Raw genomic sequence first — 19,329 nt, 5'->3', positions numbered from 1 at the left:
CAGTGGGTCTCAACGCGTGGTCCAGGGACCCTCGTTGGTTCCTTGAGGGGGTTCCAAAATGGCCCTTGAGGTGTGTAACCCTGAGAGTTATGGTGGTCCTTGAAATTAAAACGTTTGAGAACCACTGTGCTGTACACTAAATGGAACGGAACCTTCATTAGAATCATTGGTAACACCTGTGAAGGAAGTAAGGAAGAGGCCCAATGTTCTTCCAATATGGCTGCTGTGCATAGAGCCTGTTTATTTTATTCTTTTCCAGACAAAAAATAAAACGTTGTTTCCCCCTCAAACCTCACACCTTGACACAGAGGATGGAAATCTACTTCGGCACCCCATAGACCATATTCACACGGCGGCCATATTGGAATTTAACATTGAAAGTGCCGCCACCCGGGGTGGCTACTTTCATTGACTTCATAGAAACATGGCCGCCGTGTGAATATGGTCTATGGAGATTTGAATTCATGGATATTGAATATCCATGAATTTAAGTCTCCATGGGGTGACTAATTGATAGAAAAAAAAGTCATCTTTATATCTATCTATCCCTTTAAGAAGAGTCACGGGCTGAATTCATTGCTCATGCGGTTGGGATAGGCGTAATCTCACTTTGTGTGCACAGTGTACCACATTGGGAGCCTTTTCTTACATTTTGTTTTGATATTTACAAAGACCGATGTTTGCTAATGCTAGCAATGCACAATGGTTACATTTTTAGACCAGTAACCTGTTTTGTGCCAAAGCTTTAGCCCTTTATTTACCATATTTATTTTCATAGTTAAAATAGCCGATCTACAAGATCACAATGTGTTAGGGGTGTGCCGATATATCGTCCCGCGATATATCGCGATACGTTTTCGTGACGATATGTATCGTTTTGGGGGGAAAAAAATATCGTTTTGAATTATTATTATTATTATTATATATTTTTTTACAATAATAATCAGGCATGCAAACAGCCCCGAGGTGAAAAGGGGAATGTTTTTTTTTCGGGTCAGGTGTCACACTATTGCCCTATTTGGATTCAAAGCTGAAAAGCTACAAGTTTGCATGTCTGAATAATGCAAAACAGAAATATTTGTTTGCATTTGCTTCCCCCCCCCCCCCCCCATATATTTTCATAATAAAAAAGTGCCATATATCGTATCGTTTCGATGTCGTGAGCCCAATATCGTATCGTTTCATGAAATTAGTGTATCGGCACACCCCTACAATGTGTCATAGTGTGCCTTGTATATCGTCTATTTTGACTATTTTTAAAAATCTGCCTCTGCACATTTCCACACCACTCCTGTCCTGCCTCCTTCGCCAAAACACAACGGTAGTATAACCTGCGAGTCTGTTCACGCGGATCATGTGTGAGAGCTTGAAGTTCCACCATGGAGTCTTCATGGTTTACGCAGTGGGGTGGTTTGGTGGTTTGGTTTCACACTTGCAGTTTGTGTGAAATCACAACCTTTGCTTGTCAACGCAGATGTAGAAGCTTTTTCCTTTGCTGGCTCCATCTCTCATGCCTGTTTTCAACAGGAACGTACGTCCATGTTTATCACACAGAACTTCTTCCATGATCCTTCGGTTCTATCAACTGTTGCAGTCAGTGTTGCCTGGGTTCTTTGTCAGCGCCACGCTGCTTACATAGACTATTATAGTCTACGATTTTCAATATCTTTTTCAATAAGGTTTGTGAGCTTGTATAGATTGGCTATTTTTGCTGTGTGTGTGTGTGTGTGTGTGTGTGTGTGTATTTGGAGATACAACAACACAAGGTAATGTTAACAGCACTGGTTCTCAACTTGGAGTCCGGGGACCACCAAGGGTCCAAATGGACACTTACATGTCTGAAACTCTGAGAGTGTACAAATGTCACACTGGGGGTCCTTGAAATTAAAATAAAAGTTGAGAATGACAACAGGATCATAGCAATGACAGATGGCTTGGGACCATTTTGTGCGCTGCATCATTAAACATGCTGAATGTTACTAAGACACTAATAATGTGTTCTGTCTATAGAGAGCTGAGATTGTCACGCTGGTTGTGTGCAAGTCACCCTAAAGTTCAAGTCCAAATCTCAAGGAAACGCTTTGAGATTCATATCCGTGCAAATTAGCCTCTGTAACACCAGCTATCACTCTGTAAAAATGTATTTTCTATTCCATAAGGACCAATAGAAAGTCTACAATATGTTTATAGTTAAAAGGAGAAAAGAAAACCTTTTTGCATTAAAAAAAAAGAAGAAAATGCACTTATCTGAGATCTCTTCAAGATACAAATTGTTATATTTGTCATTTATTTTCCATCTGCAAGCAGCTTCGGGGGGAAAAAATGAAATTATGTTTCTCCTAGTTAAAGACAGAAAATAAATCATAAAATAATAAAAGAATAGTGCAGAAAAATACTATCTAAATAAATACATTCTAAAAACTAGAATTCATGTCATAAAAACAAGCATTAATCAGATAAAAACTGAACGTATCTATAAAGTTAATTCATCTCATCCAACCACTGGTCCCACAGAGCTTGTGTTCCACTTCCAATTGTCTGACTGACTCATTTCTGCTCATTTCTTTGTCTCATCATTTCCAACTTCACTTATTGTGTATCCTGTGTGAGTTATCTCTCTTCTGATTGGATGAAATGGCTCATCACAACCTGAACATGTGTTTTCTGTTTACTGTTCACTAAACATCTGGAGAGACCCTGTTACTGAACAACCAAATAACTCAACCACTGGTGGAGCTACCGTTTCCACCACCAGGTGGCATCAGAGTCTTTATCACTTTGCTTCATTTTGGAGCTGATAGCTTGGCTAGTTCTATTCTCAGAGGAATCGGTGGTGGAAAAGGTACTCAATTTGTTTTACTTCAGTAAAAGTATCAATACTGCAATGTAGAAATACTAAAGTAAAAGTCCAGAATTCTAAATCTACGAGTAAAAGTACCAAAGTATTTGTTAACATTTTTACTTAAAGTACCATAAATAGAAAGTACTCATAATGCAGAATGTCCCATTTGGTAAGTGTTCAAAATGTATAAAAAATACTTTTGAAAATAGCAGATCTACAAGCTTGTTGATCGGCTATTTTCAAATAGACGAAGTATTTAGGGATAAAGTGGTTAATGTATGTTTTCTAATAATAATAAAAAACTACAAAGTAAACTAGGAACAAAAAAAAAATCTAATAATTGTAGTGGAGTAAAAGTACAATATTTGCCTCTGATGTAGTGGAGTAGAAGTAAAAGTACAGAACATTGGAAATACTCCACTAAAGTAAAATGCCTCATTGTATGCTTTACTTTAGTAGTAAGTAGTAGCTGTAAGTACTGTATAAGTCGTATACAGTACTTAAGTAAAGTTACTACTTTACACCACTGGGTTTTAAGTATGTCGTTTACAGATAAGGAATGCACACATAACGGCCTAATTTTTTTTTTTAATTAAACACATGGGATCACTGCTCATGAGGGGAACAGCTTCGCTCGTAACACCCTCAATGGTGCCTCGCTGAAGAAAAACGTTACGCAGAATAACGTTTCCCTGCCTTCTTTGTGCTTTAACACGGAAACGGTGCAATACTTCAGTTGCGTCAATGTAGCAGTTTTACGACAAAAAGACAACTTTCCTGAATTGAAACTATAATATTATTTAATTAACATAATAATAAATGAAACAATATGTCTTATGCACAATTATAATAACACAACTTTCAACCGGTGACGTTTACGTGACAATGACGACTTCCGCTTTCAAACACGTTTAGAATCATTTTGCTCTACAAGTGCAGATCCGGTCTGTAGCGGAAACGGAAACGGTTTGTGCAAGAACACTAATGTGTGCGTTGAGATGAGCGGATACAGTAGGCGGGCCTTAGACCGGATGTGAGCACTGAACAGCAAACAGGAACCAGGCGAAGTAAAGTTACGTCCGTCCTCCTGGGCTTCCGTAACGTCCCGGAACGCGCGCGCGCTGCAAACGTCAACATGAAGAGAAGACGGTAATACAAACATGTTTGTTTATTTCATACGTTTATTGATACAAATACTTCATCGATCACATCTAGTATTGTTCATTCTATACAAACACTTAACCAGTAACATAAACATGCATCATTGGGATTCATCATTTTCCTGGATGGACAGATAGAAAGAGGAGAGAGAGACATTCTAAATGATAAACTAGTGATCTTTGGTTAAAACCAGTTGTGGAAGAAGTACTCAGATATTTTAGTTAAGTAAAAGTATCAATAACACAATATAAAAATGCTCTGTTACAAGTAAAAGGCCTGTGTTCAAATTGTTACTTGAGTAAAAGTACAAAAGTATTGCTAACAAAATATACTTAAAGTACCAAAAGTAAAAGTACAAAAATGTTTGGAAAATAGCAGATCTACAAGCTCTTGTAGATCTGCTATTTTCAAGCATTTTAGTACTTTTACTTTTGGTACTTTAAAGTATATACATAGGCCATTTTCAATTAGCCTATGTATAAAATAGGACTAAAGTGGTTAATGTATGTTTCATAATATGGTAATTTATATCTTCAAAGTAACTAGCAACTATAAGTTTTCAAATAATTGTAGTGGAGTAAAAGCACACTATTTGCCTCTGAGATGTAGTGGAGTAGAAGTAAAAGTACTGTCCTTGATGGAGGAGATAACAGAGTGATATAAGCATCAGGCATACTGCATGAGGCAGCTGTCTGGAGCATTGGTTCTCAAAGTGGGGTCTGGGGACCCCCAGGTGTCCTTGAGGGAGTTCCAGGGGGTCCCCAGCTAAATGATAGATTAGGCACCAAATGGACCCTTATGGGTCTGTAACTCTGAGAGTGTACAAATGGAACGGGTCCATTTGGTTCCATTTGTACAACTGTCCGTTGCCTAGGGCGCATTCTGACATTAACACGGCCCTGCTTAAGCATCAGATTATGTAGAACTTGAGAGCTTGTAGATCAGTTATTTTAATTGTTGATCTGCTATAGCATATAGAGCTTTGGTTAAAGGAGTAGTTCACCCCAAAAATAACTTATTTTCTATTCACCCCATGGAGTATTGAATTCATGGAGATTTCTTGTGTTTTTGTCGCATTCCTGAGCCAATAATGTGGCTTAACAACATGTATTATCATTGTTTATGTTATACAGACACCTTATCAACAACATTGATTATGATTGCACTCATTGATCTCCGATTTCCAGTGTGTTGGTGTGGAGGGAGGCTTAACGTTTAGAAGGAGCTCATCAGAGACATTCAACATGGTAAGAAGAAGATTAACACATTATTACGTTATTGCCACGAGACGAGCGCTGGGCCATATGACGTCATATCAATATCACCATTATTATGAACGTTTGCCTCGATTACGATTGATTTAAATTTGATTGTGTAATTCGTCGAAAAAGTAAGGGATAGAATAATCAAATAAATAAATTGTAAACCTCGTATCTCCATGAGTGTTGGCGCTAAAGTAGTGAAACTAGCAGATCTACAAGCTCACAGCTTGTCCGACGCGACGTAATTTTAAAACGTAAAAAACAAAAAGGGGGGGACCGTTTTGGACATAAAAGGCTTCCGCCCGGCAGCGACAAAACAATGTCTAGTTCCATCCCTACACCTGAAGTTATCTAACGCATTGGTTCTCAAAGTGGGGTACGGGGACCCCCAGGGGTACTTGAGGGGGTTCCAGGGGGTCCCCAGCAAAATGTGTTAATATAGCATCACAATAATTATGACCTTTTATACTTTGGCTATTCAAAAATAGCAGATATACAAGCTCATAGCGCGGCACAGAGTGCCGCGCTATGAGCTTGTAGATCTGCTATTTTAGAAAAATCTTGAACATTTGTGCAAACTTTTGAATATATATATATTTTTAAGCAAACATTTGTTGCTCAAATCTTTGCTTCTGGGGGTCCCTGGAACAAAATATTTGAGATGGGGGTCCGTGGCCAAATACATACCTTGACATGACATGAAAAAGTTTGAGAACCACTGATATAACGTTGTGTCTCTCTGCTCCTCCAGAGGAGAAGCCTGGCTCCCAGTCAAGTTGCCAAACGCAAACAAGCCGGAGATTCTTCTGAAGATGAAGACTGGAGCCCAGAGGACGTGAGTGAGGATCTATCTAGCCCAGTGGTTCTCAACCTGTGGGTCGGAACGCCCAGGGGGGGGGAGGGGGCTGACATTTCTAAAAAGGGCACTTTTTGGCAGGCAACCTTTTGTGAATTTCTTTTGACATTGTTTGCCAGATTTAGAGGAATATCTCATTTAATTTATCTAAATTAACATTAGAAAAAAAGTCATAAAACAACAGAAACCAACAACAACTACAAATGGGTTGTTATAACACTGTGTGATGATGTCATTATTCAGTCTGAAAACTCAATAGCCTATTTGCACCTTTTTCTCTCTCACTTTCATCTCACCACATGTTCTCCCTTTAGGTTGTTTTACACTCAGAGAGAGAGAGAGAGAGAGAGAGAGGGGGGGGGGGGGGGGGGGGCGTCCACACTTATCTTATCTGACTCAAATTAATCCATTAAATCCAGGAACGCATCTGTCTTTTTAGATTTCTTTGAGCTATTCAAAAATAGCAGATCTACAAGCTCATAGCGCGGCACTCGGTGCCGCGCTATGAGCTTGTAGATCTGCTATGCTTTTTTTATTTTTATTTGTGCTAATCATTAAATATATATATTTTAACATTTAACATTTGTAATAGAAGCAAAGAGTTGAGTTACAAATGTTCGCTTTAAAAAAATATATATATATATTGAAAGATTTGCACAAATGTTCACGATTTTAAAGAAATAGCAGATCTACAAGCTCATAGCGTGACACCAAGTGCCAAAATAAATAAATCTAAAAATGACACACATGGGTCCCCGGATTGAATGGGTTAATAGACAGACCACTCGCCTGGACATGTCCGTGGCCGGGATTAGTTTTATTTAAGGGTTTTCCTTTATATGCTTCGTTCATTATTAGGTGCCGGAGCTCATGTACCCGACTAAAAGTCATGCTCACAACGTAAGTGTTGTGAGCTTGTAGATCTGCTATCTTTGGCTAATGCTCCCCCGAAAATATGTTTTCTGGGGTTCAAGTTGTTAAAACTTATACTTTGTTGTACAATGGTGGCATACACAAATAGCAAAAATCTACAAGCTCACAATGCATAACAACATGGCGTGCTGTGAGCTTGTAGATCTGCTATTTTCACAATTATTATAATTTTTTTAATAATTGTTTATTTATCGTTACCGAGGCAAAGGTTTGAAATAATAGTGAATTATTGTGGTTCATATTGAAGCATTTCATCAAATTGTTTTACAGAGCAAAGGGAAGAAGAAAAGCGGTGGTGAAAGCACAGAGAAGTACATCTCTCCATTTAGGAAACCACTGACTCAACTGCTGAACCTGTCTCTGTGTGTGGATGCAAGCCAACATGTAAGTTGTATCGTGTACTAAATGTCATGCAATTTTATCATGTACTTATGTGTCATACCCTATTGACTGTAATATTTAGGTTTTTTTTACATTATATGCTTGTTTGGTGTCCTGTAGGCCAGTGGTTCCCAAACTTTTTCATGTCAAGGACCCCCGAAACTATGTTTCTTTACCTGTGGAACCCCTGTCTCAATTTTTCTTTTTTTCAAAAATAGTAGATCTACAAGCTCATAGCGCGGCACTCGGTGCCCCGCTATGAGCTTGTATATCTGATATTTTTGAATAGCCAAAGTATAAAATATGGATATAGGGATTAAAATGGTTGTGACGCTATATTAACTAATTTTGCTGGGGACCCCCTGGAACCCCCCCCCCCCCCCCCCCCAAGGACCCCACTTTGAAAACCAATGCTGTAGGCGAAGTATTATGTTCTTGTTATCATGTTCTTCGGTGTCATATCTTATTATTGTCATCATTAATATTGTTTGTTCTTTTCTCTGTTTTCAACAGGAAGCGTTTATTCGAAGTATTCTCTCCAAGCCGTTTAAAATCCCTATTCCAAATTACACAGGTACTGTTAGCACTGTAGTTTGTTTTCTGTGTTTACTATGAGTACACACATTCATTAATGTGTGTACTTTTATTCACATTAAAGTGTGTAAAGTGTTGGATGGACATGATGATGCAAGTTCTGTAATTACACAATTGAATGATGTCATACTTGAAGAACAGGTTAAAGGGAGAGAAACAGAGAGAGAGAGAGAGAGAGAGAGGGGAGAGGATGGTGGTTTTACACTGTTTAAAACACAACCAAAATAATATAAAAAATATATACGATTTATAGATAGATTGTTGCCGTCGGGCAGAAACCTTGTATCTCCATAATTAAAGGGATAGTTCACCCAAAAAGTTATTTTTTTTCCTATCCATTAGTCACCTCTACTTAAGTACAGTACTACATTACTAATGTAATGTTACTTTACACCACTGCATACAAGGTTCCCACCGTACAGCGAGTAGTTGTGATGACATTAAGAGTTGTGTGTATTGTGTTGCCAGGTTCGCTGGGAGTCAGGGCGCTGGGCTTAAAGCGTGCGGGGGTGAGGAGATCCCTCCACGACCCGTACTCCGAAGGTGCTCTGGTTCTGTACGAGCCTCCGGTGGTCAGCGCTCATGACCTCCTCAAAACGGACAAGTGAGTCTCAAACAGTGTTTTGCGAGATTCCGTGTGAGAAACAAGCAATCAGGTCGTTTTCTTTTTGTTTTATTTTACTATTATTTTGTATACATTTGTATTGTATTTTCTTTGTTCAGGACTCCAGGAAGACTAGAGGCTCATTCATGTGACTCTAATGGGGATCCTTTAACTCATTCAGTGCCACTGGACGTCTAAGACGTCCGTCAATATAAGCCCTGAGTGCCACTGGACGTCTAAGACGTAAAAAATAAAAAATAAACATAAATAAGCCAGGCACTGAATGAGTTAATAAACATAAAAGGTCTATGAAAACAAGCCCACGAGAAGCGACTATTATATGCCCCATCGGCTAATTTACATCTTACATTATATACATTGGCGGTTTGACAATAGACGATCTACAAGCTCACAACGTGTCGCGGTGCGATTCAAGCTGCAGACTCTGCCACTTGAATTAAGTTGACTTGGGGGAATGACATTAACATTGAAGTCAATGAGACAACCCGGGGGCTTTTTCTTTTTTTTGGGTGCTCGCCCCGAAGGTGTGGGACTCTTTTGTTTTTGTCAAATATGTTTTATTAAGAACAGATTATAAAATGTCATAGGAGTTGTACAATGTACATTCTTACTTTTTTTTCCTGTACAACAAAAGGGTGCGGGACTCTTGAAGCTGATTGGATTCTGACATTCGATAGGTGATTAGAAGACACCCCTTTTGGTGTAACACCCATACAATGGCCAGTCACAGCTTTGAGAGTTACGTAGTAGAATAAATTATGTTCTCTCTTTCTCCCATTGGAGGGGAGGGTGTCGCCCCATCGCACTTTATAGATGAGTCGTCTCTGTGGTAGAGGACTTTTTGGGGGGGGGGGGCGGGGGGGCATGGCACGTGGTCTACCTGCACTACATACATGTAAATGAGTGGGTGGTCACTAGGGATGGGACGATTTGAAAATTACATGCCACGATTATTGTGGCAAAAATAATTGTGATTCACGATAATCAAAATATGCTTACAACAAAAAATGCCACTTTTGTTAACCACTTGAACCCCCTGCACCCCTATTCTGGGGGGAATGTTCGCCAAAAATAGCCGATATACAAGCTCGTAGATCTGCTATTTTTGGCGAATCGATTTGTGTAGAGTGAAATAAGAGCTTACCAAATGCGCTCTTTACAGCTCTGTTTTATCAAGTACAGAGAGTAGAGAACAAAAGCTAATTCATCCCAGTATACGACGGAGGACAATTTCACAAAAAAATTCAATCTCTGCGATACAATTATTGTGTTTTTCACTCACAATTTATCACAGTTTATCACGATAATTACGATTATCGTCCCATCGCTAGTCGCACACACAGCCAGGAATATCAAACGTGACATTGATGAGCAGCAGCGCTCCTCTCCCAAATCTTCAACTATTTCTAGCCTTAACCACTGTGTGTGTGTGTGTGTGTGTGTGTGTGTGTGTGTGTGTGTGTGTGTGTGTGTGTGTGTGTGTGTGTGTGTGTGTGTGTGTGTGTGTGTGTGTGTGTGTGTGTGTGTGTGTGTGTGTGTGTGTGTGTGTGTGTGTGTGTGTGTGTTTTTCAGGGAAAAGCTCCCGGTTCACGTTGTCGTCGACCCAGTGCTGGGAAACGTCCTGCGACCTCACCAGAGAGAGGTAAAATAACTTATTTATTACTTTAGTAAAAGTAGCAATACCGCAATGTCGAAACACAAAGTCCTGTGTTCAGAATATTCACTTGAGTAAAAGTGCAAAAGCAAGTATTGGCAGCAAAATGTATTTAAAGCACAAAACCTAAAAGTTGTCATTATGCAGAATGTCCCTTTTCACGTTTCCAAAGGTCTTTCGTGAATATAGCCGATCTACAAGCTTGTAGATCGGCTATATTCAAATAGACACAGTATAACATAAGGCTGTGGCTATTAAGGGTTCATCCATTGGCATGGGACAGTTTGGGAGGTGGTTCAACCTTATCCTCATATAATTTAAGGCTTGAATTCATGGCTATTCTTTTGTTTTTGTCGCATGATTCCTAAACCAATGATTTGATGACCAGCTGTGTATCCGGAGACTCAAAGGAGACTCTTTGAGTCTCCTACCGGATACACTCGGGAATGCGACAAAAAACAAAAATCTCCATGAATTCAAGGCTTCATGGTGTGGGTAATAGATAGAAAAAAAAGTCATTTTTGGGGTGAACTATCCCTTTTAAGATAGGTTGAAAATGAGTGAAACGGTCCTTTTGAATCCTGCTGCGCTGTTCTCCTCCCGTCCTCCAGGGGGTGAAGTTCCTGTGGGAGTGCGTGACGGGGAGGCGCATAGCGGACTCGTACGGCTGCATCATGGCCGACGAGATGGGTCTGGGGAAGACGCTGCAGTGCATCGCCCTGATGTGGACCCTCCTCCGCCAGAGCCCCGACGCCAAGCCCCACCTCAGCAAGGTCAGCTGGGGGGTGCCAGTGGTTCTCAACCTTCTCAGGCCGCGACCCCCCCAAAATAATCATATTTGAGCTGCGGACCCCCCAAAATAATCATATTTGAGCTGCGGACCCCTCAAAATAATCATATTTGAACTGGGGACCCCCCAAAATAATCATATTTGAACTGGGGACCCCCCAAAATAATCATATTTGAACTGGGGACCCCCCAAAATAATCATATTTGAGCTGGGGACCCCCCAGAATAATCATATTTGAACTGGGGACCCCCCAAAATAATCATGTTTGAACTGGGGACCCCCCAAAATAATCATGTTTGAACTGGGGACCCCCCAAAATAATCATGTTTGAACTGGGGACCCCCCAAAATAATCATATTTGAACTGGGGACCCCCCAAAATAATCATATTTGAACTGGGGACCCCCCAAAATAATCATATTTGAGCTGGGGACCCCCCAAAATAATCATATTTGAACTGGAGACCCACCAAAATAATCATATTTGAACTGGGGACCCCCCAAAATAATCATATTTGAGCTGGGGACCCCCCCTCCTCACCCTGACAAGCACTTGGAATTGTAGGAGTTGAGGCATTACATTTAGTTTGACTCCGTTCCCACTGATAAATATTGTGAAAATAGCAGATCTACAAGCTCACAACGCCTCGCGCTGCGAGGCGTTGTGAGCTTGTAGATCTGCTATTTTCACAATTTCTGCCTCTTTCTTTCTTATATTATTTGACAATTTGGCCAATGTTTGAGCAGTTTTTATAGTATTGTTTATTGATTAGTTTGATGCAGAAATTGTCATTTTTTTCATTTAATTTAATAACATTTATATTATAACGTCTCGAGTGCCAGAGGTCTTTTAAAACAGGGAACATCCGGTGCCAGCGTTTCTTGCCGTTTACGCCGATCGTTTTAGAGCTGCAGTAGACACCACGAGGCACGAGGACCCGGATGTAAACAAAAGGGTGTCTGGGCGATGGTCGAGGGTCTCACGACAGGAACAATAATATTTCTAACGCGATCCGCCATTGCAGAGTGATCGCCCGTCGAAAATGGCTCGTTTTGACCACTGTAAAAAAGTTTGGAGATATGGACCTTTTTCTCCAAATCCTATCATTGGAGCGGGACGGAAGTGAGTTTTTTTGGGGCTGATGTCACATCCCGTCCATTCCATTTTAAAGGGTCCTAGGATCATTCCTAAGTTGCGTTAGACAGAGCGCCCCTTTGAGTGCCAAACACAAAGATTCTCGTGTTTGGCACTCAATGTGTTAAAAGGGCCTTTAAAAGTCCTTAAATTGTCACTTTGTTGTCATCTGGGAACCCCCCCCCCCTCTTTTCCCAAATCATGTGGGGATCCCCCTGGGGGTCTCGAACCACAGGTTGAGAACCACTGAGCTAGGCTTGACGCAATCATTATATAATCGCCTGATCGCAGTTGTTTGAGATAATCGCAATGACCAAATCTTTTCCATTCATCTGTATGAATTAATCTGTTGAGAAATAGCTACAATAGCCAATCTACAAGCTCACAATGTGTTGCATCGTGACGTGGTGTGAGTTTGTAGATCGTCTATTTCCGCTATTTTTGAAAACTTATACAATTATTAAATATAGCCTACAGTATTTTGACGATGGCACATTATTTATTTTCATTGTCAGTAATTTCTTTGTATAGTTATTTGTCATTTCAGCCCAGTGCAATTTGTGTTTACAAAGCCTAAAAGGCAAACAGAAATGTAAATTGTATTTTATATGTTCCAAATTAATCAATCAATCATTCCAATGTTCAATGCCAAAAACACAACACTTTTTTTTCTATGGATTAGTCACCCAATGGAGACTTGAATTCATGGATACGTTTTATTTTTCTGTCTCATTCCTAAGCCAATAATTTGATGACCAGCGGACCGGTAGGCAGCAATTCCGGTAGGAGACACAAATGAGACTATTTGTGTCTCCTACCGGTCATCAAATTATTGGCTTAGGAATGCGACGAAAACTAAAAACATATCCATGAATTCAATGGGTTCCATGGGTTGACTTATCAATAGAAAAAAAAAAGTCATTTTGGGGGTGAACTATCCCTTTAAATCCTTAATCATAATTAACGGTATGACAATGAATCATCAACTTAAAACTGTCATGGCGGTGACAACCCTCAGGTCATCGTGGTTTCCCCCTCCAGCCTGGTCAGAAACTGGTACAACGAGGTGGCCAAGTGGCTGGGAGGGCGCGTCACGCCGGTCGCCATCGACGGAGGCTCCAAGGAAGACATCGACAGAAAGCTAGGTACTGTAGCCGTCGTTTTAGCTCACCCATATGTCTTTCTGCTAACGGCCCTTTGTCATTATAAGCGAATATTTTCAAACGTCTTCAAGAATGTTTTAAATGCATGTTGCCATGCTCTATATCAGGGGTTTTCAACGTTTTTCAGGCCAAGGAGCCCTTAGCTGAGAGAGAGATGAAGCAGGGACCCCCCCCACTACATATTGTATTACATTGTGTTGCAGATTAAACCTTTTCATAGATTTGATAGATAGCTTCATAGACTTGACAGCACTGTCATCAGTGTTTGTTGGATTCATGTTAATGTGTATTTTCAGACATTTAACCACTTAAACCGTCAATACTTTTACTCAATACCTTTCACTCTGTATGTTTTTTTCCCTCTACTACACCAAGCCTCTCCGAAAACAGACGATCTACAAGCTCACAACGCCTCGCAGCGCGAGGCGTTGTGAGCTTGTAGATCGGCTATTTTCGGGTAAAGTTCTCCTCAGAATAGGAATGCTAGGAGGGTTCAAGTGGTTAATGTCAAAAATATAATCCTATCACGCAAAGATTTGGCGCACGCCCCTGTAGTAACTCTGAGGACCCCCTAGGGGTCCCGGACCCCCTGTAGTAACTCTGAGGACCCCCTAGGGGTCCCGGACCCCTTGCTGAAGACCCCTGCTCTGTGAGCTTGTAGATATTTTGGAAAGTTTCTTCATAGGGCGAAACAATAAAATGCTCCTCATTAATGCTAATTAAAAGATGGCACCATTTCTGTCTCATCGGAGGACTGGCCAGTTCAGAAACCCGCCTACCAGTGACATCATCGATGGGGATTCCAAGCTAATAGAAACGGCAGCCTTTCTCTTCCTGTAAAGTTAGCATGCTATAATAGAAGCCATTGCTGCATTAATAGAGAATAAATAAAGCTTTACATCTTGTTTGAAATGACCGCCGATGATGTCACCGGTAGGCATATTTCTGTACTGTCCACGGCCGTGAGTAAGTGAGTGAGAAGACATAAATGGTACCACCTTCTAATGAGCATATTTTGTGAGGACCAAATATATCAAGATGAGGTTGAAAATGGGCGAGGTCGTCCTTTTAAAAGGAATATTTCTGCTCCGCAGAGAACTTCATGTCTCAGCAGAGTGTGAGAGCTCACACTCCCATCCTGATCATCTCCTACGAGACGTTTCGACTCCATGCCGCAGTTCTGCATAAGGGAGAGGTTGGACTGATCATTTGTGATGAGGTACGGCGTCTGTGTCCTTATTCTGCATAAGGTTTTTTTTTGCGTGTTAAAACTCATGTCTCAAAATCTCGCTATGTGATAAACTGTAAGCTTGTAAATTGGCTATTTAACCCATTAAGACCTGGAACGCATCTGTGTCACTTTTTTGATTTGAGCTAAAAAGCATTATTTTACACTTTGGCTATAGCAGATCTACAAGCTCATAGCGCGGCACCGAGTGCCGCGCTACGAGCTTGTAGATCTGCTATTTTTGCAAAATCGTGAAAATGTGTGTGAAAATGTGGAAGAACACATTTTGAGATGGGGGTTCGCGGCCAAATACATATACATTTTAGGGGTCCTTGACATGAAAAAGATTGAGAGCCACTGATATAGAAACATACGTTTTTTTCAGAGAACCGTTAGGATTTAGAAGACGTTTTGCAGAATCGTAACCTCAGGCCTTGATGGGTTAAAAAAAAAAGTATGGCCATTTGAAGTGTAACACCGCTGTAACACTGCTGCAGTGCCCTATGTGTGCAATTTCGTTTTTTTTTGGTGTGACTATTGTCATGCCAGTCCCACACTTCCTTGGCACAGTGTTTGTGCCAACTGTGGTGGGCATCAGTGCACCTGTGGCCCCATGGAGCCCCTGACAGGGGCCCCTGGTGTGACTATTCTCTTGCCAGACCTCCATACAGTGTTTATGTGTACATTTTAGGCGTGTAGCGATTTATCGCAGATATACAAGCTCATAGCGCGGCAGCTTGTAGATCTGCTATTTTTGAAAAATCGTGAACATGTGTGAAAATCTTTGATTATATAAAATATATTATTTTAAAGCGAACACTTTAACTCAAATCTTTGCTTCTGGGGGTCCCTGGAACAAAACATTTTGAGATTGGGGTCCGCGGCCAAATACATATAATTTTGGGGGTCCTTAACATGGAAAAGATTGAGCACCACTGACATAGAAACATAAGTTTTTCAGAATACTGTTGGGATTTAGGAGACATTTAGAATCGGCTTCAGGTCTTAATGGGTTAAATCGATTTAATAAAAAATTCATCGCGATGCACAAAATAGCCAGATGAAAAATTTGGACAGGTGGAAAACTTTAGTTAAACTTGCAGAGTGACACGGAAGTAGCACGGACGTACGCCATTATGTTCGAAGCTGGTTATAAAGATACCAAGGATTTGTCAGTGATGTCACTGACATGTGAAAAGACATGTGCAAAAGAAAATACAGGATCTTTGTAAGAGTATTGGTAGTTTTCAGTCATTTGCTACTGTATTGAAAAGAGGATAAGAGAAAACACATTGTGAAAAGAGAAGAAAATACTAGATTTGTGTCATTTGTCATTTGTCTGGAAAATACATTTGTATTTAAAAAAACATGAAAAATCGAATCGTATCGTGAGTTGTGTGAATCGTTGCATGCCTAGTACATTTCTTAGTTTGTTTTATTTTGACAGTCAGTTGATGCATTTGTATTGTATTGTATTGTATTGTATTGTATGTCATGATGCTATAGGGTCACCGGCTTAAAAACTCAGAGAACCAGACGTATCAGGCCCTGAACTCCATGAGTGTGAAGAGGAGAGTGCTCATATCTGGAACTCCTATCCAGAACGACCTGCTGGAGTACTTCAGCCTGGTGCATTTTGTGAACGCAGGAATCCTCGGTAAGCAAACGCATACAATACCATACACTGTACTACACTGCAAAGTCCTGAGGCTTAATTTAACTCTGAGAGCCCTATCTTCCGCAACGCAAGGCGCAATGCAGCACAATGCCGCTTACCGCCGAGTGAGAGTCACTTTTGGAATGGTCCCCCTTGACGCAGTTGTTAAATTCGCACCGTGTGCCTGTGTTGTCTACAGTGGTGGAAAAAGTAGTCAAATATTTTTACTTAAGTAAAAGTATCAATACTGCAATTTAGAAATACTCTGTTACAAGTAAAAGTCCATAAAAATTTACTTGAGTAAAAGTACAAAAGTATTGGCATCAAATTGTACTTAAAGTACCAAAAGTAAAAGTACTCAAGCAGAATGTCCCATTTCACAAGTTTTTATTTATTTAAGTCTTTCGAAAATAGCAGATCTACAAGCTCACAATGTGTCGCATCGGCTATTTTCAAATGGCTGAAATGTATATAGGGCTGAAGTGGTTAATATATGTTTTGTAATAATAATCAATCTGCAAAGTAACTAGTAAAAGTACAAGTAAAAGTATTGGAATTTGGAAATACTCAAAAATACTCAAGTACAAATACCTCAAAATTGTTCTTAATTATCGTACTTGAGTAGATGTACTTTCCACCATTGGTTGTCTATATACCAAATTATCATGTGCTGATTTTGCCCGTGGGGTGGGGGGGGGGGGGGTGGGGGGGTGTTGGTCTTAACCCATTAAGACCGTGGACGCATCTGTGTCATTTTAAGTTTTCTTTGGCTATTCAAAAATAGCAGATATACAAGCTTATAGCACGGCACCGAGTGCCGTGCTACGAGCTTGTAGATCTGCTATTTTTGAAAAATCTTTAAACATTTTTTTTAAATAAGAAAAATAAAAATGTTAGGATTTAGATTTTTTTTAAGAATCGCCTCAGGACTTAATGGGTTAAAATGAGGTGTTTTCCTCACAGCCTTTGTGCTTCAAGTTAAGACCAGCTCCAAGTCGAGTCTTATCACTGGGGCAGTCACAGCGGACGTGATTAGATTCCTTGTTTTTTAGGGAGTGCATTGCGTGTGAGATAGCAGATTGTAGATCAAATGTTTTCGCTTTAGCTCTAGCAGAAGGCACACATTTTGGAGAGCCCAGCTGTGAGGAAAGAGAGCGAGGGAGAGAAATCTTCATGCGAGCTGATAAATATTCTAAATAACCTGCCTATCACAATGTAAGAATGTTGTCCATTTGGAGTTCCGAGAGTGCACTTACGCCCAGGGCCGGATTAACCCCTCGTGGTGCCCGGTGCTACGACCCGTTTTGCTGCCCCCCCTGGGACCGCCGCCTTTCACTGTTTTTTTTTCACGTTCTCCTTGCCGTTTGGTCCCCCCCCCCCCCCCCCAAGGTTGGTGCCCTTTGCTTCAACACCTAAAACCCTTTGGTTAATCCTGCACTGAGATTATCCATCATTCATAGTAAGTCTTAAAACTGTGAAAATGTGCTATTTATTTTAAAATGTTTTTTTTAAATCATAGTAAAAAAGGAATGGTTTTGAACATACAGTGTTTCCGCCCGACAGCAACGATATGACATGTTTTAGACCACTGACCCTCCTCTGAGACCATATATATTTTTTAATCTCAGGGACCCCCTATCTACACTGTACTCTGAGAGTGTACAATTTGTACACTCAGAGTTACAGACCCGTAAGCCTCAATTTGGACCCCCGGGTTGATGCTGAGAACGTGTGATTTAACACATTCACTAGCAGGTACTATTAGTCAGGGGATATTAGCAGAAAAAATTCCAATCTTGGAATAAATTCCTTACCAAAAAAAATCTTCACCAATGTGTTTGTAAAGGTGTCTAGTAACACATCTCACAAAGACTGAAATGCAGTTTCCCTAGGAGAATTGTTGACAGCTGCTGAAAGTTGGGGTACCCACCATTTCCCTGCATTTCCATGCAGGGAATAAAAAAATCTAATTTTAATTCTGTTTTAAGTAGCATGTGAGGGGTCAAACTAGGGTGTTTTTATGATTCTGAATCCATTGCAAGCATTTGTTTTGCACCAAAACCACTCCTTGGGCTAAAAACGGCCCAATCTCAATGGGCTTTTTACACAAATAGTATACCTGGAAAAGGATGGCTATGGCCGTTTTTAGCGGCCATAGCTAAATAGCTAAATAGGATAACGGCGTTACAAGTAACGGAATACTTCTTTGGGGTAACACGTTAGTTTTGCAATTAGAGTACTCGGTTACTTAGTTACCTTTAAAAAAAACAAGCCCAAAGTTGCTGGAAGTAAGCAGACTAACACTGAGTATGACTTTAACCCATTAAGATATATATATATATATATATATATATATATATATATATATATATATATATATATATATATTAAAGGGAACATTTGTAACTCAACTCTTTGCTTTTGGGGGTCCCTGGAACAACATATTTTGAGATGGGGGTCAGCGGCCAAATACATATCATTTTGGGGGTCCTTGACGTGAAAAAGTTTGCGAACCACTGATATTATAGCAACATACGTTTTTCTGAAAACTGTTAGGATTTAGAAGACATTTGTAGAATAGACGCAAAGATTTGAGTAAAAAAAAAATGCTTTAAAAAGATATCTATATTCAAAGATTTGCACAAATGTTCAATTTTTTTCAAAAATAGCAGATCTACAAACTCGCCGCGCTATGAGCTTTTAGATTTGCTATTTTTTAATAGCCAAAGAAATCTAAAAATGATACACAGATGCCGTTCCCGGTCTAAATGAATTACATTTTAACGCTCTCTACATTCTATAATTTTGCAGTTAACTAACAAACAGGCCATAGTTATTTATGTCCATTTAGAGTTAATTCCGTGCCCTTGGTTTTGTGTCAATCTGTCCATACCAGGGACGGCCCAGGAGTTCAAGAAGCGCTTTGAGCTTCCCATTCTGAAGGGCCGAGACGCCGACGCCAGCGACAAGGACAGACAACGTGGAGAGGACCAACTGAAGGAGCTGATCAGCGTCGTCAACAGGTGATGATGACACACAGACACTGTTAC

General features: G+C 40.2%; 1 protein-coding gene across 1 annotated transcript in view; it reads left to right on the top strand.

Moving 5' to 3' along the window:
• Positions 1-3,955: 3,955 nt before the first annotated feature.
• The window catches only part of rad54l (RAD54 like), a 29,242-nt gene continuing 13,868 nt past the window's right edge, over positions 3,956-19,329 (top strand). Inside the window, exons 1-12 of the mRNA XM_080457236.1 lie at positions 3,956-3,991; positions 5,191-5,250; positions 6,017-6,100; positions 7,325-7,438; positions 7,949-8,009; positions 8,498-8,633; positions 10,227-10,296; positions 10,920-11,081; positions 13,250-13,376; positions 14,489-14,613; positions 16,129-16,279; positions 19,176-19,302. Coding sequence (XP_080313362.1) covers positions 5,248-5,250; positions 6,017-6,100; positions 7,325-7,438; positions 7,949-8,009; positions 8,498-8,633; positions 10,227-10,296; positions 10,920-11,081; positions 13,250-13,376; positions 14,489-14,613; positions 16,129-16,279; positions 19,176-19,302 — 1,160 coding nt within the window. The 5' untranslated portion in view covers positions 3,956-3,991; positions 5,191-5,247. The remainder of the gene's footprint in view (positions 3,992-5,190; positions 5,251-6,016; positions 6,101-7,324; positions 7,439-7,948; positions 8,010-8,497; positions 8,634-10,226; positions 10,297-10,919; positions 11,082-13,249; positions 13,377-14,488; positions 14,614-16,128; positions 16,280-19,175; positions 19,303-19,329) is intronic.

This window comes from Gymnoscopelus braueri (genome assembly GCF_963280865.1).
Source record: "Gymnoscopelus braueri genome assembly, chromosome: 18".
Lineage (NCBI taxonomy): Eukaryota > Metazoa > Chordata > Actinopteri > Myctophiformes > Myctophidae > Gymnoscopelus > Gymnoscopelus braueri.
Note: the sequence above shows the minus strand (reverse complement) of the source record. Positions and strands in the feature narration are given on the sequence as shown.